Here is a 24,708-nt window from a genome sequence, read left to right on the forward strand (position 1 = left end):
TCTTTTTTCAAATCAGGACTTGGCAGAAGTGATATAAAGTCTCCTCATAGCAGTCAGAAAGCAGTGGACAGACATTGCATTTTAGTGTAGGATTAAATACTTGTTCTGGCTGTTTTCCTTGTAAACAATCAAACCTACCTACCAGATTGTATTGGAACACACTTACTAATGCTTTGCTTTTACTGTTTAGAAAAATGACTGAAAGTTTTAAGATGAGGCAACGTGAATCATAACCTTCAGCGGCTGTTAGTTTTCCTGACTGACTTGCTTTCTTCCTACGTTCCTTTTAGTCACCCCCAGAATCGCTGATGCTGTTTTGTACCAGAGGCATTGCTGAGGTCCCGTGTGCAGCAATGGACTTGGATAAGCCATCCGTCTGGGGATCCCTGAAGCAGAGAACAAGGCCGTTCCTGCAAAACTTAAGCGTGAGGAAGACGAAGAAGAGATCCAGCAAGATGGTGGTGAGCAAGGTCCGCTCGCTGGACCGGCGCCTCAGCGTGTCGGTGCCTGACATGCTGGAGGTGGAGACTATCACAGAAGAAGAAACGACATATTCGAGCGCTCAGGTGCTGTCAGGAGACTCCCCCAGCAACCTCTCCAGGCCTGTGGCATCTCTGAAAAGCAGAAGCGCATCGGTGAGGCCGGTGGGAGGGGACTGGCCATGGCTGCGGCAGTCGACTGCGCGCATGGAGGGGGACATGGCCTGCTTGGATGCACGTGTGGCAGGAGGCCCCACACCTGAGGGGAAGCGGCTGTCCAGTGATGACCTCCTTGAGCTGCTGCAGAGAGCCCGACTGAGCAATGACCTGGCGGATGAGATGATGGAGGTGAGGGGCTTGGGTGATGGCCACGCCAAGCAGCCATCTCGGGCCTGACTGAGTTATGAAGGGGTGGAGAAGGGGACCATATGCAAGGTATAAGGGGAAAAAAAAAAAAAAAAAACATAAACCCAATGTGATATATATGTTTTTGGGGCCAAATTCAGATATCATTTCTGTCATTCTGGAGCTGCAAAATTAACCACGCTTTGAATTTTTTATTTATTTTGGCAAGTTTATTATACTTCAGATTGTTCAGAGTTGTTGAAATTGCTTGCTTAGGACAAAAGTAGCTGCAGCTTTCTGAGCTCCGAAACATACTGCTGTCTGATGCACTTGTGGAATTCTTTGTAATTAATATAACTTACCAGGATTCCTGTAGCAAAACCAACTTACTGCCCACTCAAGGTCCAGCTGAAGGCAAGAGGTGAAAGATGAAGGATGAAGTGAACTCTGACAACACCTGGAATTAGTCAAAATGAGCATGTGGTGGAGTGCAGTGGGTGTGTACAACATGCTCAGGGCTGTCCTTTGTGTTTGGTTTGTGATTAATCAGAGGAGGTGTAAAACCAAAATACTTCATCTGAATTCCCCATCTTGTTCCCCGTCTTTCCTTTCTTACCACTTTTGTGGTCAGTGCTTCTGTGGCTGGACATAATGTCCCAGGAACAGGAGGATCCAAGTCCAATGTGCTTTGAATTTGACATGAAACAGTAAATCCTGCCTTGCCAGAGCAAAGTGGCAAATCTATGGAGTCACACGATAGCTTTATAATACAAACAGGTGAAGGTTGTGGCTGTCTGAAACATTTTAGGCAAAATTTGTTTTGTTTGTGGAAATGTATTTCCTTCTGAGTTTAGTTTTCGCTAGGAAAGTTAGATTTTGAGCTAAGTTTTGAGGTTGTTTTCCCATAAATTAAGTGTTGCAGGTATGGCAGCTGATTTTCTTAGTCATCCAAGATGTAAAAATGAAAAACAGACATTTAGATTTAACGCTCTCCTTTGGAAGTGGCTTTCACAGGTGAATTAACATTTTTAACAAAATTATGATCAGTGCTACTATAAGGAAAATGGTCTTTTATGATATAAAACTTGTTCTGCATCTCTGTGCATTCTTATCGAAGCAGTGTTATCTCCCCTGTGATGCAACAGATCACAGTGTTAGCTAGTGAACATCGCTTCTGTTGCTAAATTTTAAACACGTTAACTTAAAATTTATATCAACTCAGGTTAATCAGCATAAAGTAGGTTGGATAGTCATCATTTTAGGAGCTTGCTTCCAGGTTGTTTTAATGATATCACCAGTTCTTTTCTGCTGTTGTAGACCAACAAATTCTAACCTAAAATTTAGCAACTGTATTTGCAGCAGCACCAAAATTAATCCCAAATCCTGCTTGACTCTGGGCAAGCTAAGTATTTCAGCAGACACTGGTAACTGTATAGTGATGGAATAGATTAGCTTCAAGTTCCCTCCAGATGCATAGCAATCTGTCTGTCTTATTCTCTGTAGCATTTATATCATTCCCAAAGTGTGTTTGTGCATCTAAATCATTTAATGTTTACTTTCATGCCAAACCCTATCTCCGTGTGAATATTTTACCTTCATTCCTGTAATCTGCCTGCAATAACTTTTAAATACAGAAAGATTTTTCTAAAGAACATGCAGCAGAATGAAGCAAATGAAAGTAGAAATAGATAAGGAATATTAAACTCAATTATTTTCAAAGCTTGGTTCTTATACTTCATTGAACAGCCATGAAATCTGTATTCCGAGCCACTCTGGTGGGGACAGCTTGTTGTGCAGGTTATTGGTCTTCTAATACTAGGTGGGGTTGCTGCAGAGAGCACAGCACGACAGTTACTTGCATCCTTCTTCTGTGAGCATCATTCACTGATTAGTGAGGTAAATCAGAAGGAAGACAGATCCCTGGAACAAAATAAACTAAAAAAAGAAAAGATGTAGGTTGGGCTTTTTTCCCCCTGAATTGCTTGTCACATGCCACCTACTCATTTCCTGGTTTCCTTTGGTCACCTGATACCATGAGACACTTTCTGAGCCTCATACCTAAGCTCAGTGTGGGGTTGTGGTTTTTACACTCTTCTGAATGCTCAACACAGAGCTGTTGGTTCTGGGAGCATTCCACCTTCAGTAAAAGTTCTCACTACTCATGTTGCATTTCCATTTGCTAAGAGATTTACTTTATTTGTTCTCTGTTGTAGTCAAGGTAGGCAAATTGGAAGAGTGAAGGAGTAACTGAAGTTGTGTTGAACCCCTGCCCGATTTGTTCAGGTTGCAAAGGACACCGTTGATGTCACTCATTGCTGTTGCTTTTTGTCCGTGGTCACGCGTCGTTACTGAAGTGCACTAACACCATTACTTCATCTAACACCTAGCTGTGAGTCAGTAGCAACCCAAAGGCCCATCTGGTTGATGATGCACTCAGTGCACTTGTATTTTGAATCATTCTTGGCCTTGAACAGATAAGAAGAGAAGGTAGAGGTTGTAAACCCTGCCAGGAGGAAAGTTTGATTCATTTGTATATATTCATGTATATGCTGACGTTTTATTTATTTGTACACAGATATATTTGCAGCTATGACCCTGTTGATGAATGTGGTCCTGTTTGCTTATATTAAGTTCAGAAATATTACTGTAGTTAGATAAAATCAAGATTTCAGGACAGTATTTTTGGCTAGACTTTTATCTATATTCAGTGATCTCATTGCAATCAGCTACCTAGAATAATAGCACTTCACTTTATATGGAGATAAAATGAAAAAACAAGCTATTTTTATTCAAATTCTATCCATGTAATACAAGTAAAGAAAGAACAAACAACAAATATGAAAGCATACCTTTGAGGATAGATTTTTTATTGTAAATGATATTAGGGTACTTGAGTACTTTTTATTATTCTAATTGTGCTTTTCAATACATTTATTTGATTGATTCCGTGTTTTTGCCATGCAAAACAAGAGAAACTATTATCAGTGCCAATGATGATGCCGGAAGGACATTCCTGTGAAGCCAGAGACTACTGTAGAAATGCTAAGTTTAATACACACAAGTGAGATTTTATGCATGCTAGTCAGGAAATTCAAACTTAGGGTTCCCCTAGCAGCTATAACTCAGCTCTGTTGTGCAAGGAAACTCTTCTGCTGCTCTTTATGATAATAATATTTCTACTTTTAATGTGTTTTTGCAAGGTGGCCAAGTTATGATTACTGTGGGAACCATAATGTTAAATTTTGTCTGTCACGCAAGTAAAATTTTACTTGCAGTGCTGGATTACTGTATTTCCTGATATGTAATATATGTATATGGAGAGAGGAGGGGAAGAATAATTACACAGAAGCTTATTTATATTTATTTCAGCATATCAATATCTCTAAGATTTATGATCTGTGATGCAGGAACTGGTTCTTTGTTTGTTTGTATGGTGCTCAACACAATGCAGCTCTCATCCGAGAGATTTGGATGTTACCACACTGCACGAAATAACATTTTCACATGGGGATCAAATTCCACCTTGTGTGCATTTCTGTAGAGTGAGGTGGTTATTCTTAGAATAAATCTTGGTATTTGAATGGGCTGTGATTGCCCTGCATTAGACCGAAGAGGTGCACGTGCACATAGGTCCTCTTCAGCGTAAGTGATCATCATAGACCATCCTGGCAGTCAAAATAGCATCAGCAGTGTCCTGGCCATTGAATGAATCCCTTCTGTGTGTCCAGACAGTCTAGACACTGCGTCACTATAGCCTCAAGTTTTTGAATGAGTTAGTCTTAAGGAAGAAATGTTTGACTTCCTCTGATGTGCTAGGGACTTGATAACAATTGTTTGGGCTTTCCAGTTACTACAGAATGTGGGGAAGTACATGTCCAGCATCCTTTTTCCCCTCCTTTTTTCCTTTGACCATTTGGCTCTGATTTTTTTTTCCCTGAACTTTGCAAATGTGCCCCATGGAATTACACACATTGTGTATATGTTTGTGTGAGTTACTGGAGCATAACTTATTCTAAAATATTAGCATGAAATCTTCTCTCCCCACTGAAAGTTTAAGGGATCTGAATTAAAACACAAACGAGGTTTTGAAAAAAAAAACTCTTGGACTTTAACTTTCGGGCAACGAAGGAGAAATTGTAGTGATGTGAGAGTGCCACCCACTCTCCAACCTCAGGTTGTTGATGCTGCTGCCGCCACTTCTGGATTTTTTTTTTAAAATTCAATTTTAGCAAGGAAACTTGGAGATTCAACAAATATAATCTGCCCAGGAGTAAGGGTCAGCATTGCAACTGATAAGTCACCAGATGGAACAACTGTTGGGCATCAGGAGAGTTTGTGGAAAGGACCTTCAGCACTGAAAGCACAGTGTATTACTATGCTACTGTTACCTATTACTATATTATTACTATTACCTATTACTATGTTACCTATATTACTATTGCCTAACTCTTTCTATTTTTTTTTGATAGGACACTTGTGGAGGAATAGATTTAGACTCTTCCATATCGTCTCAATTTTTTGATGATCAGATGGTACGTCCTATTACTTGAAAGTATTTTGAAACTTGGTCAGACTGTTTAGGGGAAGCACACTTAATTTTAGGTTTAGGTTCTTTGCTGCTTTGCCCCTTACAGGTTAAAAAAAAAATGCAGGTGAAGCTTCCTATAGATTTTTCTAGCATGGTATTTTTGGGACTTTTTTTGTGGTCAGGCAAGGCAGTTTGGAATATTTAAAATACATTGGCATTTTAATTTTTTTATAAAGTATTCTAAAATTTCTGTTGGCAGTGATAACTGATGAAAGCATCAGTATAAATACCCAGTATCTCAGGAATAAATTGAATTACAATATAGACTGCAACTACCTTAACATGAATGTAGGGTTTAACAAACAGATGACAACAATCCAGTTTTACAACAGTGCAAAAAGGCATTGGCAGTTCTTGACATGTGGTCCTCATGTAAAGTGTATTTGCTCATTCTGGGCAAACTTCACTACCTTTGCCCTCACCAAATATGCCAGCTGGATGGTGATGATGTGGGATGTAACTCTGGCAGCAACAATGAATAAGAATGCTAGAGTTTGCTATGGCAAAATGTTATAATCAGCTTTGTCCACTGCAGCTTTCATGTCTTCTAAACCTGTATAAAGAAATATTCCACTCAGTAACTTTATGAAATTTGTATTTCCTCATGAATTCAGCAGATAAATGTGAATGCGCAAGGAATAAGCAGCTAGAAAAAAAGAAATGCTAGGATTTAGAAAGCCTGTCCGTGCATTTATGATGTTTACTGTTATAACTAATTTTCAGTTGTAGCCCTCCTTTTGTTACCCTTGGCTTTGTGAGTATATCTGACAATGATAATTAGTTATTTATGTAAGGAAGCAGTCTCAGACATCTTCTTTTCCTTTTTCTGACAAGTGCACTGTAAAAGATTGCCCAAAGAAAAAAGGCCTGTGAACTTCACCTCTGCAGCACTGAGAAAACACCTGCTCTGTTCACGTGTCTGCTTGGGGAGACATGTAGTGGTGACTGATTTCTTTGTTCTCCTTAGGCTGTAGAAGAAGGAAGCAATTGTTTGAACGACTTGCCTAGCCCCTTTGCTTACCTTCTGACCATCCACCTGAAAGAAGGCCGGAACCTGGTTATCAGAGATCGCTGTGGTGAGCCACACCTTTCAGCTGCTTCCCTTTGGGTTGCAAGACCCTGCTTTCACTGACGGGAGTTTGGCAGCACTTTGTGCCATCAGCATCTTTTCTTATCTCTGATGCAATAAGTCATTGATTTGTGTCCAGGTCAGAGCACTCAACACCTGGGTTTATCCACCTTAGATACACAGGGGAGGGAGCTGCCCTGTGTTTGCTGCTCCTTCCTGATTGCACAGCTGCAAAACCCCTCCCTTATTGTACTTAGCATCTGTATCTGTTCAAGAACTGCAGCCATTAATCTTCAGAGATTCTAATTTAGCTTAAAAAAAAAAAAAAGAATAATTTTGAAATGTGATAAATAAAATAGCTGCTCTAGGAGAGCTTTTAGGTTATCGGTAAAAATTTTAATAAAAGGGAGACTGTGGGAGTAGAGGGTGTAAGTCAAGGCCCCTTTCATTAATCTCAACAACTTAATAGAACTTAAAAGGACAGAATTCAAAAGAAAAAAATACAAATAGTGTATAAAAAAAAAAAGAGAATAAACTATAGTTATTTTTTTTTGTACGGCTTTAAAGAAAATCAGCTTGAATTAGCCTTGCATTCAAGGTTTGCATCTGGAGGGACCTGTATGGATTTATAAGCCTTCACATGCGGTGCTTGTTTTGGGGATTTCCATCTTTTATTATCTCAGTTAACTTTTTCCATGTTGGTTTTTCATGTCTTCACCAAACAGTAACTCTTGGCCAAGCATATGCTGCTTTTTCTTCCTAGCTTTTGGAAGTAGTGAATGAATACTTAGATTAAGATCATCACTCTTTAAACAGAAGCATGTACTTCCTGACAGCATAGCAGTTCATCAGATATCCTAGCAAGCTGCACAAGCCAGGACATATCCAGCTGCTTCTATGGAAGAGATGTTATAAATGAGTGATTCCAGCAGAGCAGTATTTCTATAGAGGACAGAACACATAGTTTGCTCTAGGCTGTGCTTTCTTGCATAAGAAAGCAAATGCTTGTCTTAATGAAGCATTGTGCAACAAAGTGAAACAGCATAAGGGGAAAAAAAATCAATTTGATGGGTCTGTCACTTTCTGTGGAAAATGACTGTTCATTTAGAAGACTGAGTAAGTGAGGTGGTAAATCATTCAATAAAATTCCCACATTTTTCATGGATTTAGGGGTGAAGTGGGGAAAATAGTGCCTTAATGATTATTCTTTAGGCACAGTTGTGTTGCAGTGGTGGTGCCCTGATGCACATCCTTATAGGTCTTTGTCCTGCTGGTTACATGAGATCTTTGTGAGACATTTAAGCCTGAACTCCAGCCACTGTGGTTTTTGCATCATGCTTTTAGAAGGGGAAGTTGGAGAGGTGAGCAAAGCCAGTAAGAGAACCTCAGAGAAAACATGTGGGTCAGGCAAATGCAACTTCCCTCCTCTCACCCGCTGTGACACCAGATATGGCCACTGCTCTGGAATGTACCAGCCTACTCCAAATAATTTGAATACAGGAACATACTGCCTGCAGCCAGTGTATCCTACGAGCCTGGCTGTGGCTAGGGCCAGAGGCCAAGTCGTGCTCATTCATGTTTTGGGAGCAGGAAACCCCCAGAGCTAACCAGGCAAAGCTGTCTGACACAGCTGGGAGCGGGCTTCAAACCCTCTTTCCCATTTTTTATTTTTATTTTTTTTTCATGTAATGAGGTGCTCTGGAACTCTGCAGGGGGCAAATGCTGAGTTGCTGGTCCTGTGTTTTATTGTGTGTATTGGAGGTTTAAACATCCACTGGTCAGCCTTGTGTGAGCAACTGCAAAAATGCTCAGGTAGGTAGCAGTGGCAGCAGAGTCTCAACATTTGTATGTAGGAGTAGCACTGTGCTGCTTTTATCCACATACAGTGGTCATACCTGGTGGTAACTGCTTGCCTGGTCAGTGACAGGTGCTAACTTTAAATCTTCTGTCTCTATACCCTAAATAACAAACAGGACACATTGAAACCACAGAGCCTGAGTGGAGTGTATGCCAGCATTGCTGGCTTAAATCAGGTTTAACATAACTTTTCTAAATTTCCAAAATTTTAATATTTAGTAATTATTAACAGCAATTGCTCTGAAACAAGACGTCCCAAAACAGTCACCAGACCCATCAGTTTACATTTTGGGTAGCTCTGTATTTGCTCAAATAAAATACTACTTATACTACTTCTGTGGTACCCTACCCACTTCTCACGTGTGCACTTCTCCCCTTAATTTTAATTTACTGCCACCTCTTTCAATCTCTCTGGTTGAGGGCTGTGGAGGAATGCAGGAGAGCGCAAAGGGGAGAAAGCCCCGCACAGCGGGTCCTTGCTGCCCTCTGGTGGCAATTTCCAGCTTTAGTTGCATTGCGCATCTGTGTGTTTATATACATATAGTGTGCGTGTATATATCTATAAATCTATGGTGTTTAACAGAGGGGAAATACTTCTGCCACCAGTATAGTTGCTGGAAAGTCTTCGTTCTACTCAGCAAATTCACATGGTTATCCCTAAATTTACTCATAGACTTAACAGTTATTAAACAGGCATTAATTATATTTAAGCTGTGTAAAGGTGAGTAGTTCTGATAACCCCAAACTGTAAGATTAGCAAGTGACTTTACTTTTACCAAACCTTCTAGGTATTCTGAACGTCCACTCACTATGTGCTGCTCTTTCTGGGATATGTTCCCTTTGGTATGGTTTAAATTTCTCCTTTGCTTTACCAGATTATTCTTATTCTTTATTTACCTTTATAATATTATCTGTTAACCTCTAATCTTTGCTACATTTTTTCTTCACCTTTTGTCTTTTCTATGATTTTTTGGCTATCTCTCTGTACCCAAGCCAAGGAAGCAGAGTGCTGTAGAACAGCATCTCTGTTCTAGTGAAATGGGAGAGGCTCTAAAAAAAAATCCCTCTCCAGGTCAATATTGCAGTGCCCCCTCTTGGGGATGCAGGTTGGTGGAGGTGTTACCCATGGGTCATTAGCTTGCTTGGAGTCTGGTTTATTTGCTTCTTTCTGATGCTTCTTGGGATACAGTCCAACTCAGTCATACATTAAAACTGCCAAAGCAGACACTCGGCAAGTGGCAGTCACATCACCTGCATGTACACTGGGTGCCTAACGTGTTAGGTAGTGCACGGGTCCTCCTGTATTTATAACTGATGAACAAAACACTGAAGGTTGTGGTTCTGTCCGTGTGTACAAACCCACGGCCAACATTTAGCTTTCTGTGTACTTTGTATAGTATTACTGTTATTAGATAACACGGCGATGTCATGGTCGTTGAGGAGCTTATGACCTATGCAGTTTTAATACTGTAGATAGTAAGAAAGCAGAAATGTTTTTTAGTAAACCGTGCATCTGTGGAACACTGGTAGTTCTGCAGGAGAGAGAGAAATTGTGTATCTTATTTGGCTTCAAGGAAATGTGAGACATTCATAGTCACCAGTTCTAAGCGTTGCCGTTTTCTTATGCTCTTCGTGGTTTTCTGGGGTCTTTGAGCCTTTTTAATGAAGCTCACAGCTTCCAGCTCTGTGCTTTGAACTGGGAGAAGATGGCACACACTTCTACTTGCTGGTTCACTTTCCCTGGGCAGAGTGCTGTCTGTTTGTATGAGTCAGTCTAATGAGACCTGAAATGTCCTGGTCCCTTATGGCCATGAGGTGCTCTGACTGTGTCTGCTGCTGCCTGTATGAATCACCTTTGCAGAACAGTGACAGTGCGATAGTGAGCAGGAGTGTGATGCCACAGTTGCATGGAGGTGTTACCTTCCTTCAGTTGGCAAACCCAGCTATACCACTATAAGAAAGCAAACTGTTCTGAGGGCCTTTAAGGGTGAGAAGCCCCTCATGTTTCTAAATCCTGTTCTTCTGAAGTATTGAGTGCATCTTTTACTCTGTTAGCCACTGTGGTTATGAGAAATAGATTTCTTGGATGTGATGTCAGCTTGTGAGTGTCTGTGGTTCTTTATTTTCTTTTCCTCAGCTGTATTGCTCCAACCTGATATTTCTTCTTTTTTTTATACACTCTTGCATTTCCTAGAATTTTTTTTTTTTTTACAAGTTCTTTGTACCCCATCTCTGTCCTTTTCTATTTCTTCCTATCAGGTTTCCCTTGTTGCAACTGCACTTGAGTTTTGCTCTTTTTTTATTTCTCTCATGATCCAGGCAGCAGAACATGAGAAACACGCGTGCAAGGAGTGGGGTGAGTTGCAGGAGCTCAGAAGGGGCTGTCTCCTGGCTGGGTGCATCCCGTCACCCCCAGTCAGAGCATGTCAGCAGCTGCTCTCACTTCTAACACCAGCCACTGATGGTCAGCAGGTTTCGTAGGGCTCCCCAGGCTAGCAGAGGCTGGGCTGCTCTACCAAATGGGCAGCTTCTAAAACCACTGGGAGCTGTGCAAAAACTCAGTCTCCCTAGGACAAATTAAATGGAAAGAAAGGGGACAGAACAGCAAATACTTTCTACTCTAAGCACTAACAACCTGCAGTAGACCTGCACCCACTGTATCTCTGGACTGTCTCCTGCCCGGGTCTGCAGTGGTAGCAGAGTGCTGGAAGCGAGGATGGGTTTGTGCTAGGCTGGGAGTTTGTCAGCTTACACAGAATAAATCCATTGTTTGGAAAGCAAATGCTCAGAGCAATTAGGCTGAATCGCTCCCTGCAAACATGCTGATTAATTTAGACTTTCTCTGTTTTCAGGGTATCTGCAATTAGATCATTAGCTCTTCAGATTTATTAATTATTCAGATGTATTAGGCAACTTTTCGCACTCCTTTTTGAAAGGCGTAATCATGACTAATTTACAGACGCGAAGAACTTGGATGGTTTTGGGTACTTATTTTGATGTTTTCTGGATTCTGCATAGCTCTGTGTACAACAGCTTGTGCTGCAGTTGTTGCTGTGCTCCAAATTCAGTTTCTTCGAATGCAGCGGGTGGCTGAAACTTTGCCCCCGCCCTGTGATCCCTGCAAGCCTCCCTCCTCAACCGGCTGTGGGAGAGGAAAGTGCAAAGATGGGGGACCCTCAGGAAAATGGATTAAGTTAGAGCAAAAGCAATAAATCCAAAATGTGCCTGTCACCTTTGGTGACATGAATGTTAGATTAAGAAACATAAGGATGGTAGCACTGGTAAAGAATAGGTAGGGCCCACAGACTAGGCCTTTCATTTTGTAGGTATCTAATTTAGATAACAGATTTCTTAAATGGTTCAAGCTCTCTGTCATGAAAGCTGACTCTCAGGGGTGGCTGCCTTCCTTGGCAGCTCACGCTGGGTCTTTTTGGGACTCCTACATGGAGCTTTTATAAAGCCATAGAGCACAAATACAAGAAGATGCAACTACTTATGCCAAAGGCCCTTGGTGCTCACTAGTAATGTAAAAGTGGCTTCTGCTGTGTCCTTGCACTCTCCTGTGCTCTGTTTGATCTAACCTTTGTCATAAGCTGTCAATTCTTGCTGTCATTGTGTCCCAAATGGCATTTTGTTAGGATCTTGTTTGTTTTGTTGGTTTAATTTCAATCACGATTTCTGAAATGTCTGGCACTTTTCCTTATTTTTTTCCCCTCAGCTGAGGGTTTGCGTGTGTTCTTCATATGTCTTTGGTCAAATTTTTTGGTTTATTTTCCCTAGGAGCCTATTGATGATGCTTGTTTCCAAGAAATGTTTCATTTCCATCTGGTCTTATAATCTTGCTGTGCACAAAACTTTCCAAAATTACCTGGATTTCCTGCCATCAGATTACTTTTTTTCTGGTTTCCTCTTTAAGCCTTGATCTTTGCAAGGATAGTGGTTTTCCACTTAAAAAGAAAAGTGTGTGTTCCATTATAAAATGTCTTTTACTCCTTATTGTAAATAACTCCAGTAATTCTATTTCTAGGAAGATTTTAAGAAATACATTCTTTATGTGCATATAAAATAAATCCTTCATTTCCTTCTTCAGATTCAAATACAGGATTTTAACTGAAACTTAAGATGGTCTAGGTTATGTTTCATGCTGCTCTTGCTTTGAGCTTTCAGGATTTTAAGGCGACTAGGTGGTAATTTTTTTATTTATGTAACAAGACTTGTTTCATATTCTGTATTTCCAGTAAGTTTACTCCTATAAAATGGAGCGTGGTTTGAAATCATATCGGGTCTGGTGTTTTTTTCTAATTATGAAGCAAGTGTGTAGTGTTATTAAACACGGCTGATGCGGTACATCTTTTGGTTGCTGCTAGAGGGCAGCAGTATCCATTTAAAAACACCATTAACAGTTTCTTGGGCTACTAGACCCTGTCCTGATGCTGTGTCCCAGCAACTTTTGGTCACGGAAGCTTGCTCAGATTTCAGCTGAGACTTGGTCTGCCTGCACTCGTGGCTTGTAAATGTTAGTGGAAGAAAAAAGAGGCAAAATAGATATTATGGAAATTAATTCAGGGGAGTATCACAGTTGAGGTGCATGTTTCTCCAATGAGAAAACTGATTCAGCTGATGAAAGGATTTTTTAGAAATCATCCTTTCCTTTTTTTTTTTTTTAATCTTAGTGGATTTTAGATTAAAAAGCAGGTCATCTAACACACACACATATAGTTAGCTGTTTAACAACCTTCTTGTCATTGCATAATGTTTAAATTCACCTCAAAACATTTCACCTTGCTTTATGCACCAGAAGAATGTTTGTCTGGGTCTAAATTGTCAACCGCTTCCGAGCAGGACTGGTCTCGTGTTACCCCCACTGACGTGTGACTGCAGCTGAGGTGGCAGAGATGGGCAGGTTCAGAACCTGCATTGCAGAGCACCCCTGGGTGCAAGTGCTTACAAGTTGTTGACTTGGTTGCTTTTGCTAGGAAGTTGCTGCTGAAAAGTTTTTTTCTAATGGTCTGGCTTCAGAAAATTCTCAAGCACCTGTTGTGTCTAAAAGAAAATGAAATGCATCCTTTTTCAGACCAATTAATATCTAAAATCGTTAGTCACCTTTGGAAATCTATTCTTTTTCGGTTATACTGTAGATTGTCCCTAATAAATAGCATTTAAACCATTTAATAGCTTCAAGCCTTGAACTCGAATACAGTTAACAATAATTGGCAGTCTGTGCTGTTCATCCTGCCAGGTGGGGCTGGTCCGCCTGCCTTATTTCTCATTCCCTGTCTCCTTCTAACCTATTCTGATCACCTGAAAGCAATCTGGGGCATCTTAGAGAACCAGAAATGGGTGCAGTTACCCAGGGAGGTACAGGAGCTTTGTCAACGCAATATGGGGGAAACCTTGAAAGCCTGAAAAGGGGCTTCAGTGCTGTGCCCCCTCTCCATCCAGCCCCATCGCCCAGCTCGCTTTTTCTCTCCTCGCCACCTGGGTCCACCTGAGCAAACGCCGCTGAGCCCTGGTTTGCTCCCGGCTGCTGCCTCAGAGGTTAAAGTCCATCTGTCTGCCAGTGCCGAGGTGTCAGCCCATCATTTGTAGGATGTTGGAGCTGCGCTCCCGTGCCGCCGGCCCCGTTCCCCTGCCTGCCTAGTTGAGATGTTACCCCTCTGACAGCCCGACAGCTGAGCACCACCGCAACCCGCGCCCGCTCACAATTATTTTCCCTAACAATTAACGTGGTACTAACTTGACACTTCTTCCTTGTTTGGCTTTTGTAAACCATCATCCCTTTTTCTATTAATTCCTGGCATTAATATTTTCTTTCGCGCGAGTGCCGCCGTTCACCCGTGAAGGAGTTTGAACATTATGTAGCTGTCAAGATCGCGAGGGATTACCCGGCGTGCCTTGCCCGAGTAAGTGACACCACTGAGGCCTGGCTTTGAGATGTTTATTTTGAGAGTAAGCTGACAAGCATGAAGGCCTGATCCCACAGTGGCAATCTTATTTAATTAAAGGCCTCTTTTTATTATAGCTTTTTCCCCACTGTTATATAGATATATATATTCTTTTGCTTTTATATATATATATTTATTTATAAAAAAAAGGAAAATTGCTAAAGCCTGATTCACACGAACAGTGCTAGGGAGCCTTTCCCCCTCTTCTTATTTTCCCTTTATTAACAACCTGGATAGCTTTCAGAGCAATAATGCGATTGGGATGCTTACTTAGATATGGTCCTCTTACTTCCCATCCTCAGAGAACGGGCTCTGAGTTTTGTACTTGCAGATATTGAACTTGCTGGTTATTTTCTTTCTCCATCTCCTCTTTCTCTCTCTATCTTTTCAGGTTTTGTCCTTGCTTACGGGTTTTCTGTTCCAAAACCAAATGAGTTAACGGCCATAGACCGCCGGCCTTCATTACGCTCTTCATTTTTTAGTTCCTTCACCTGCTTTCCATATTTGGGCTGGTTACCATTGCATGCACAGAATAGATTCTGGACATTATTATTGCTATTGTTATTTTTGAACATTCAGCTTGCTCCTGCTTGTCCTGTAAAGAATAGTCAGACCTATTTCCTTTTTAAAGGAGAAGGGATCTGGGATCTTTGGAGCTGGAAGAACATCAAAAAGCTCGATGCTGTCATTTCTAAACTTCTGCATCCTTGGAGGGCTACTGCCCCTACTGTGGGGTTGTCTTACCTTTCTGTTCCTATTCATTGTGTAAAATATGCTGTTTTCAAGTGGTGTGTTTCTTGCAAAAGTGTAAACATAGTTTTGATACATATTCTAGTGAAAGGTCTAGTCCTAACCCATTAAAACCATTAAGAAACTGATCTCTGACTTCCTTGGATTTATTGTTTTCGTATTTAAGAGAAGACTGGAAAGAAATTTCTTTAAAGTTTGGAGCGTTTTTCACATTAATAAAGAGGTTGATTTTGGCAATAACTATTTAGAAAAGGATCAGCTGTAGTTAGTAGTTGAAATCCCATCAATATTTTCCTTCTGTGAATGAAACACTTCTGAAAATAAAGTAGAATAAAACTTTCTGCAATTCTTAAAAATAACTCCATATGTCCCAGGCACACAATTCTTCACAGTACTATTCAATTCCAAATAGATGCTAACACACAGCTATTTTTTTCTCAAGTTTTTCTTTACATAACATTGATCAGAGCTTTGAATGTTTGAATGCGGAATTTTTGTGTTCTCATTGTTTCACCAAATTACTGACAAGACTATTAGTCTTGCACTGGGTCATCCTGAACTGCTGCCCATTTGTCACCAGTAGCTCCGTGGGTACCTGCGGGGGGACACAATCAGTTTATTTCTGAAGTTGTGAAGTCTGGTGGAGGAGTTTTCTCCTGCCATAAGCACCTTGAAATGTGGTGCTTGCAGTGATAGCCGTGTTGGAAATATGCAGTGCCTGGTCTGGATATGTCTGTCGGGTTAGCTGTGATTCTTCTAATGAAATTTAACTGTTAATAGGGAAGTGGAATTCTGAATATAAGATACAGTACAGGTAATATTGAACATGACAGATAAGCAGCACCTGGGATCAGTTAATTGTATGTGCTGCTAAACCTCAATTTTATTCTTTCACTTACTGGCAGTCCGAGATTTCTGCGAAGTCTGTACGCCTTACTAAATCAACCATCTAGTTAAAAGCTTTGTGTACATAATTACCCCTTTATTTTTTTTTGGTATCTTATGCAGTGATTGGTGTTATAGTGCAGATGCCATTGGTTTAATAATAATAATAATAAAAAAGTTGATTCCCTCTTCTGTTTTCCTTTGACAGCTGCAAGTCTGTCTATTGCTGCGGAGTGGCATGAGCCCCATGGTCTGTCTATGGACATCTGTTCCATAAAAATATGGGATGCTATTGCCATGGCAAAATGTGCTGTTTGGATTTTAAAATGTTACCTGAATGTTATTTGTTTTCTTTATGGAGTCTGTTCTGTGTATGGTTTTATCCTAAGTTGGTGAACAATGCCAGTATTTTTTCAGTGAAACTTCCAATTCAGATTTAAGCAAATTGGCAAACGACACCAGTGATGAAATCCTGATGAACATTTTAGCTATTGTTACTGATTTCCTTGGAGCTCCTATCCAAAGTTACAATGCTTTTTAGTGTTGGTCTATTCATATGTTTGTAGTCACAGGATCACATTTTCTCTTTCACTCTTTTGCTAGTTGCCCTGTAAATATTTCTTCATCCTTGTTTGCTTTATACCCAAATTAAAATGTTAACTAAGTTACTAAACAATAATTAACATTCTTTAAGAGTAACACAGCATAGATCGAGCAAACTGTGAAGATTTTGTTGCCCACTCTCAAACAGCTTTTTGGTTATGTTCAATTGGTTTCCTGTATGAATTAGAAGTTTTTATATAGGTAATTATGCATACGCATGTATATTAAAAACTCATTGTAACTTATTGTTGTTTATGGTTTTATTAAATTATATTTTAAGATTGTGGGTTTACATGGGGGCAGTGTTAATCTATTTCTTATAAATTGTCACAGGTACAAGTGACCCATATGTGAAATTTAAATTGAATGGGAAAACTCTATACAAAAGTAAGGTAGTCTACAAGAACCTAAACCCAGTTTGGGATGAGACTGTAGTGCTGCCCGTACAGACCCTCGATCAAAAACTCTGGATCAAGGTAAGTTTGGGTTTTAAATTTTTGAAAGTTAGGTAAGTACTCTTTTAAGCAATTGTTTTCTACTTTAAAACCATAATGATTTTTTATTCTCTCTAGTAGAATAACATAAAACATGATCCAGTTTAAGAGTTTGAGCAATTTCAAATTAAAATGCACATATGTCTTTTCCAGATTTTACTTGCATGTTTTGCTTTCATTCTATGAAAACCCAAGATGAAATAAAATTCCTTGCCTGGATATGTTTAAGACTATAGAGCTAAATTCTGCTCTAACTTATAGTGCTTGTGCAAGCTTAGTGAAATCAATAGTGGTTTCATAAGCACGTTTTAGGAGTGTAATTTGGCAGGGTTGAACAGAATTATTACCTGGGATGCAGCCGTGACAAGTAGCAAAGACTTTTCTCATTATGAGTAACGTTACAGTTACCAGAACTGCAAGCTACCAGTTGTGAGCACTAATTGCTAAAACATCTGTAGCAAGAAGTACCTGATTTTGTGCAGCATTTCATCATTCTGTTGCAGAGAGCATAAAGGAACAGGCACAATCTGTAGCAGCACACGTCTCTGTTTACATAATATTAAGAAGACGCTTTCAAAACACTGTTTAAATATTTAGTTAAAAATACAAATTAAAGCAGGGAGATGGAAAATTATCCTTGAATTATATTTAAGCTTTGATCATAAAGGCCTTAAAATATCTGTTCTTTTATCATCCAGGATAAAACTGGCTTATGATGTGAAAATTATAAATATTTTATTTTGCCACCAGGTGTATGATCGAGACTTAACCTCTTCTGACTTCATGGGTTCGGCATTTGTAGCACTCACTGAACTTGAACTCAATAGGTAATATGTTTATTTAGTTAAATGTTATTACAGCTTAATTGAGAAGCAAAAGAAAGTAATGAAATGCTTTTGCTACAGCTTGGAATTCATCTATTCATGAAAACGTATTCTGATTGAAGGGTGGGGAGCACATTTAAAAAATGAGAAATAGCTTCAGATAAATCCCACATAGGCGTGCTTTTATCCGGCATTATGTACGGATTCCAACCCAACCTGGATGGAGTCCAGCTCAGAAGAAGGCACACTTTTCTTTTTGTATCTCAGAATAAGGACAAGAGTTTGTATATATGGTATTGTTTATGGAAAGCTGCACTAGAATAATTTGTGGAGGTGGATTTATGGCAGAAGAAAGGGGGAGGAAAGTTGAGACCCCCTATTAGCTCCACGTAGAGTGGGGTGTTTTTTTTCTGCAGATAATTCAACAAGGGAACGCTTTGCCTTGCTGCTTGTGAGCTCCCCTATTTTCAACACCCCCCCCTCCATCCATCCCTGCTGCAGCAGCATCTGGCCCTGATTTAGTGTGGAGGCAAGCCCTTCGCCTTTTGTCTACTGCTGCTTGGTCTGAATGTGGAGCTGGAAGCCAGGAATTCAAGTTTTATTTCTCTCTTTTATACTCACTCGCTGTGTGACTTTTTTTTTTTTTTTTTTGGAAAATGAGTTCTCCCTGTGCGGATATATTATAGCTCCCATGGCTGTTGTATCTGAGTTTCCAGAAACATTAATGAATTTGTCTGTGAGATAGTGCCACCAGGTAAATACCAGCCTTACTCTTTTCAGCGAGGGAACTGAATCACGGAGGGAGATGAAATGCACGTGGCAGTAAGGCAGAATACGGATCTTGTGAGTCAAATCCCAGCCTTTAATGCTAGAAAATTCACTTGGATGAGTTTCTCTGTCATTCTTTTTCCCTGTGAAGTAGAGGTAGCAGTAACTTAATTCAGCATGTATCCACATCTGGAGAAATGCAGATAATAACATAATAACATGATAGGCTGTGTTATTTAAAAGGTTGTGTATTTTATCAGAACTAAGGGGGAAACCCTCCAGACTTCCCCCTTTAATATTTAAACTCAGTGTTGGGAATTTCAGGCAAGAGGCTGAAATTTGCACAGCTCAGTGTGACCTTTAGTAATGAACTCGAGTTAACTGAAGTCAACAAATGCTTTTTTTTTTTTGCTTGCAGAACTACTGAACAGGTTTTAAAATTGGAAGATCCCAACAGTTTAGAAGATGACATGGGAGTGATTGTATTAAACTTGAGTCTAGCAGTAAAGCAAGGAGACTTCAAGAGAAATAATGTAAGTGGCTTAGGAAATCAAATTTATAGCTGAAATGTGTTGAGGTGAAAAAAAAAAGAGCTGGCATAATCTGATTTACTGGGAAATGCCACCTTTATTTTCATCTTCAGAGACTCTATACTGAAATCGACATAGATCATAGCTTTCTTTTTTTTTTAAAAAAAAAACATATTTAACTGGGTAAAAGGTGCTTAGACATCTGTAGCTGAATGCTTTTGTCTTGTAGTTGCAAAGTGTACTGTGGCAATGCTTTCCATGTATCGTGTACATGTTATCTTCCACTGCAACGGGCAAGTTGCTAAAGTGAATGTGTGAACTGTACCTGCTTTAATTGCCATTTCAGGGCATACTGTTTTCTGATTTTCATCAGAAACTTAGATTTTATCACCTAGAAAGAACCCAGTAATTTGAATGTGATTATTTTTTTTCTTATCATGCCGATGAAAAATACCTTTTTGTGAAATCTAAAAACAGGGATTTAATGTTAAGATTTAAACTCTAACAGTCCTGCAGAGAAGCACACTGGCTGAGGAAGAGATTTCTTGTAAAAACGCCAATTTTGTTACTGAGTTCAACTGAACTTCACTCCTGATGCAGAAATACGGTGCAACTTTTGGTGATGCTAGAAACACCCAAAAAAAAAAAAAATACTGGGCAGAGACTGTGAACAACACAAAGCTGATAGTTTTTAAATTAAGTTGTGCATGTGTTGTTTTTGTTTATTTGTTTTGTTTTGATTTGTTTTTGTTATAATCTTCTAAGATTCCTTCTAGTGTTTTACGCAGTGTGGAGCAAGCCTGGTCAACCCATCCTGCTACTGTCCATGCAGCAGCTTTGCAAAGGGTGGGGAAAAGTCAAGAGTAGGCATTTTCTTAGATCTGTTTCTCAAGCCAGACCGATTTTAAATATGTGACGTAAATATGTAAAGAGAAAATCTTTCTGCAGTCTTCTGTATAGTCTAGTGTGAAAGTTGCTGTTTACAGCACATTATTGAATTATAGGTATGGAATTTGTCTGAATAGGTTTATTTCTAGAAATGTAAATGTTTAAAGGTGGTAAAGTTAACATGGGATGTCTGCTGTTCAGTATTTATTTTTCAAATTGTCTTTTTTGAAAACTGTAAAATGACCCACTACATTAATTTAAAGATAATTGTAAAGTTACTTCTACCTTAGTCTGTGATTATTAAAAAGCTTAATGACATCAAAACACTGTTGTTATAGTTCTATACCTACGTTATGAGATGGCTTCAATCTTGGATATGAATTCACCAGCTAACTTTTACAGGACAATGCTGTTGGCAAACGCTATCAGATTGCAGGAAGGGGTGAAGCAAAGATGGTATCTTTATGTTAGCCAAAAGAACCTCAGGAGTTCTTCTGGGATTTTTAGGAAGGCATGGGCTAAAGTGGACTTAACCAGTGAGACAGAAAATACATTGTTTTAAAGTAGTGGCTTTTGGTACTCTTGGGTGCTTACTTAACATTCAGAGTGCAGTTGATAGAAGAGTTGGTGCATACTGTAATTTTTTTAAAGATGATGTTTTAAGCCCTTGTATTTTAAATGCAAATTGCTCAGCCATTTCCAGTGGAATCAGAACAGTGAAATGTCTCTGTCCACATTAGCACTTAACAGCAAGATGATTTTTTTAAACTAGCTTACTGTAGAACCAGATGGCACCAGAAGTATAATCCATGTTTCTTCCTAATGGTTCTGGGTCCCTCTGATTATTATTCTTGTTTTGTTTTTTTTTCCCTCTTATTTTTGGTGCAATGCAGGTGCTTTGGTTTTGTTGATTATGTGCCATGAGGGAGGGAGGTAAATGAATGCAGTAGTAGATCCAACCCCCTACTAAGCTTTTCTAACTCATTTTATAAGCTGATGTTTGAATTATTTTGCTAAACAACTTTCCCCATTTTATTCCTCTGTTTTCCCTCTGTGGGTTCTCTTTGTTGCCATGGTGGGGACTCTTGAACAGAGATGGTCAAATCGGAAGAAACGATCTTCATCCAAGGTAATTCATAATTTTTTCTCTTCAAAAAAGTCCACTCCCAAATCTTTGTGCCCTTCTCTGAAACAAGCTGTAAAAATATAAAAACTTGGAAGTGTAGATTCAACCTAAGTGCAGAGGTTGTGATTACCTTTTGGATTTTTGATTTTTTCAATGTGGTGAGAAATTGCCACTGTTTTCTTATTGTATGTCTTATGGTAGCATCCATCAGTGATCGAGAGTAAGACCTCATTCAGTAAAGAGTTGGAGAAGGACACAGTCTGTACTAAGAAAACATTGGTATAAATTCAACAACAAAAACTGTGAATTGCTTATGGATAGGTAGATATTGGTGTTGAAAATGGGTCTTCTGGTTCCCAGTTGAATTGTTTAGGCTGTCTCTTGCCACTGGAGAAATTTGTGAGACAGCATTTTTTCTAGTTGTTCCTGTGGGTTTTGAAATTCCTTTTGTTCTTGGGATGGAGAACGAGTAGGCAGTTTTCATTATGAGCAATGTAACATGATTTCAAGGATTTGTGTGTTGCTACATATCTACAGAACTTGCTTTTCTTGGTCTTCTGTAGTAGCCCTGCAGACTGCCATTACTTTTATATTCCTGCATTGTCACATTTTTGCATTAGATTGTAACTTGTTCGGGAAACAGAGTGTGGCTTTTTATTTGTTCTGTAAAGCTTTAATTTGCTATTGAGTAAATAACAATGATATAGAAACTGCAAGGCCCAGTACCCAGCTTGAGAGCCTTACAGTCTAACTTTCTGAAAAGCAAAATTTGGCTCTTATGAGAACGCATATGCATCTTGATATTTTCCCTATATAACTATTGGTTTGTGCCTAAATAAATTGAATAATTAACCTCCTCTTGTTTTATTCATCATAACTGTGGTGTGGTAAGTAGAGGAGCCAACCCTCTCAGGTATTGTGCCAGCAAGTATATTTTTGTAAATAGAAGAAGTGCAAAGAACAGCCCTTGGAGCTGGCTGGCTGCTTGGCGAGCCCTGGTTCCAGGGAGATAACACAGACCCTTACCGCTGCGCTTGCAAAGAGCCGCCAGACATCCCTGAATGCAGTATGACAAAAAGTGATGGAATAATTGAAGAGCTCAGTGCTTTAGTTTTTAACTAAAGCTCTGGAAATTACTATGCCCTCACTCAATCAGTGTAGCTTGATCCCCCTCTTTCTCACGCAAGCACACACAGCTGTCTCTTGACGCTGGTTGGCTTTGGGTCCCAGAAAAGGGAGCCAGGTTTTTAAACTCTGGTCCTTTTTGTCCAGAATAGCCAAACTTCTGTCTTGGTTGCTGTCATTCATTTTTTTCCAGCTGTACACTATATCTCATTGCACTTTAAATAATTTTTATATATACATTTTTTTAGACCTTTAACTGTAAGCCATATTGGCAGGTATCTCTGTTCTCAAGACTCTGGTTTGTGCCTTCGCATCTCTAAATAAAATTGAGATGCTAAGGCATGGTTAGGAGAATTAGGAGAAATGAAAGTATTGTTTAAAAGAGGAGGGGACAAAAAGACAAACAGAGCTGCAACCCTGTGCTCTATTCTGTTACAGTCACTAGAGGGTAGGAGAGCTTCAGTTCTTCCCAGGGAAGACACAGTTCATGCTCCAGTGTGATCTCTAAAGAAAAGCTCTGTGACCATCCAAAGGCAGTAAAAGTATTTCCCAGCATGCGCCGGAAAAATCTGACAAAGCAGTATTTCCTAGTTTATTGATTCTGCTACTGCACTAAAACACTAGTACTGTACATCAATAACCATCTTTAGTTAGGAAACTCTGGTCTGTGGAAACAGTACTAGCAGTTTGTGGCAGAACATAAAGACTAGAAAGAAAAATTGTGTGCATGGGGAATATAGGTGTCTAGGGAAGGCACAAGAGGTTATGGAAGAATGGCCAGAGAGTATGATGGGGTAGAAAACAATGTTGCTGGACGAGATAAAGATATCGGAATAAGGGAGGCAGGGGAAATGGGAAGAGCTCTGTAATGGATGCACAAACTCATATCCTTTTTGGCTCCTGAGCTGACAGTGGTTGGTTATTGCAGGAAAAAAAAGGCCATATGCTTTCCGTTTGAGCAGCTAAACTGAGACAGATCTAAATTTCATCTCTTTGGGTTTAAGTAAATAAAAATCTTGTATTAGGAATGGTTTTCCTGATTTTTGTTTTCCACTGAACTGTAGCTGACCTATATTATAATATTTAGCTTTTCTTTTTCTAAAAAATACAGGGGGAATAACTTGTTCTAAGGATGGACAAAATGAACTTGTTTTTCACATTATTTTTTTTTCTTTCGTACCTATATAAAAGAAATCTGGTTATACTCTAATTTGACCATGTTATGTTATATCAGTGCAGTTGGCAGATTTGGAATATCAGTATCCTAAATGAGTCCTGTCACATTAGTCACAGGATTCTTTCTGGATTCTGAAATTCACCCCAAATGGTTAGTGCCTCTGCTGGTATTAATGCCCGATGCAACCATATGTCAGATTGGCGAAGGGACTGAGATGGGCTGTGGTGGATACCATGTACTTTTCATGTAGTTTCTCCAAGCTCCTTTGCTTTTTGAAGGAAAAGCTTTGTTTCAGACAATGAGAACAGCAGCAGTACAAGATATCCAGTCTAGCTATGTCTGTCGCAGTCGTTACAAATATTATGCAGGAAGAATTTCAGCCGCTGAATACTGTCTTTTAAATCATTTTGGTTTGAGCTGTTGAACTGGATGATTTAGCTATCTGTTGATTACACAGTATATATCTTTCACTGCTGCTAGAAGGGAATCATCTCACATTTGGGCAGTATCCAAAGACATGGGCAGCACATCCAGAGCCCTCATTTTTCATGGGAGCTGGAAACAGCATTGTCCTCTGCAGGAGCTGTCTCCAAGAGTGCAGCTTTCTTCTTTGCAATGCTGCTCTCCATGAGAAAAGGGAGGGGGATACTGTTAAGTAGTATCAATATGTGAGCTGATATCTGTGTATTGGCAAGCTCTCCCCTCTTTTCTGATTTTTTTAAATATTTTATTTTTTTCTGGAGCTATCTGGGGTGCAGAAGGAGCTGGTAACTATATCTGCTGGAACCCAACGTCCTGATGCTTAGTAGCCTTGTTTGTCCCGGGTGGCTTGAATCTCACCCTGAGTGCCCCTTGTGCTATTTCCAGCATTTGTACAGCTGAGTAACCTTTAAGTGTTGAACATCTACGAAGCAAATAAGCAGGTTTGCTTGGGCTGGATTGACCTGCAGCAGTTCAGTCCTGAAACAAAAGCGACACAATTGCCACCTTGATAGCCTAAGCTGATTGAATAAATTGGCTGAAAGGCTGACCGGACCCAAGTGCTCTTCGGTGTCTACTCACAGGGGAAAATCCCTCGCTCTCCTTTTTCTGCGTGGACTGTTATGTTTCATTTTTGCCTGCCTCATTGTATTTGGCTTTCTCCCACAATACCCCGTGGGCAGCGGCGTGCTCGGAGTGTTTCGCGGAGCGTAGGGACTCGGTTGCCACAGGGTCACGCATCGTGGCGGCAATCTCGTGTTGGTTCACTTGCTTT

The 24,708-nt window shown here is 39.8% G+C and overlaps 1 protein-coding gene across 6 annotated transcripts in view; it reads left to right on the forward strand.

Moving 5' to 3' along the window:
- MCTP2 (multiple C2 and transmembrane domain containing 2) overlaps nucleotides 1–24,708 on the forward strand; it is a 124,716-nt gene that overhangs the window by 20,290 nt on the left and 79,718 nt on the right. For all 6 annotated transcript variants that reach the window (XM_040569825.1, XM_040569823.1, XM_040569822.1 and 3 more), the window contains 7 exons: nucleotides 291–827; nucleotides 5,294–5,356; nucleotides 6,380–6,488; nucleotides 16,855–16,997; nucleotides 17,766–17,842; nucleotides 19,026–19,140; nucleotides 21,119–21,154. In XM_040569825.1, the coding sequence (XP_040425759.1) occupies nucleotides 309–827; nucleotides 5,294–5,356; nucleotides 6,380–6,488; nucleotides 16,855–16,997; nucleotides 17,766–17,842; nucleotides 19,026–19,140; nucleotides 21,119–21,154 (1,062 nt within the window). In that variant the 5' untranslated portion in view covers nucleotides 291–308. The remainder of the gene's footprint in view (nucleotides 1–290; nucleotides 828–5,293; nucleotides 5,357–6,379; nucleotides 6,489–16,854; nucleotides 16,998–17,765; nucleotides 17,843–19,025; nucleotides 19,141–21,118; nucleotides 21,155–24,708) is intronic.

Source organism: Cygnus olor, chromosome 11 (assembly GCF_009769625.2).
Source record: "Cygnus olor isolate bCygOlo1 chromosome 11, bCygOlo1.pri.v2, whole genome shotgun sequence".
Classification (NCBI taxonomy): Eukaryota; Metazoa; Chordata; class Aves; order Anseriformes; family Anatidae; genus Cygnus; species Cygnus olor.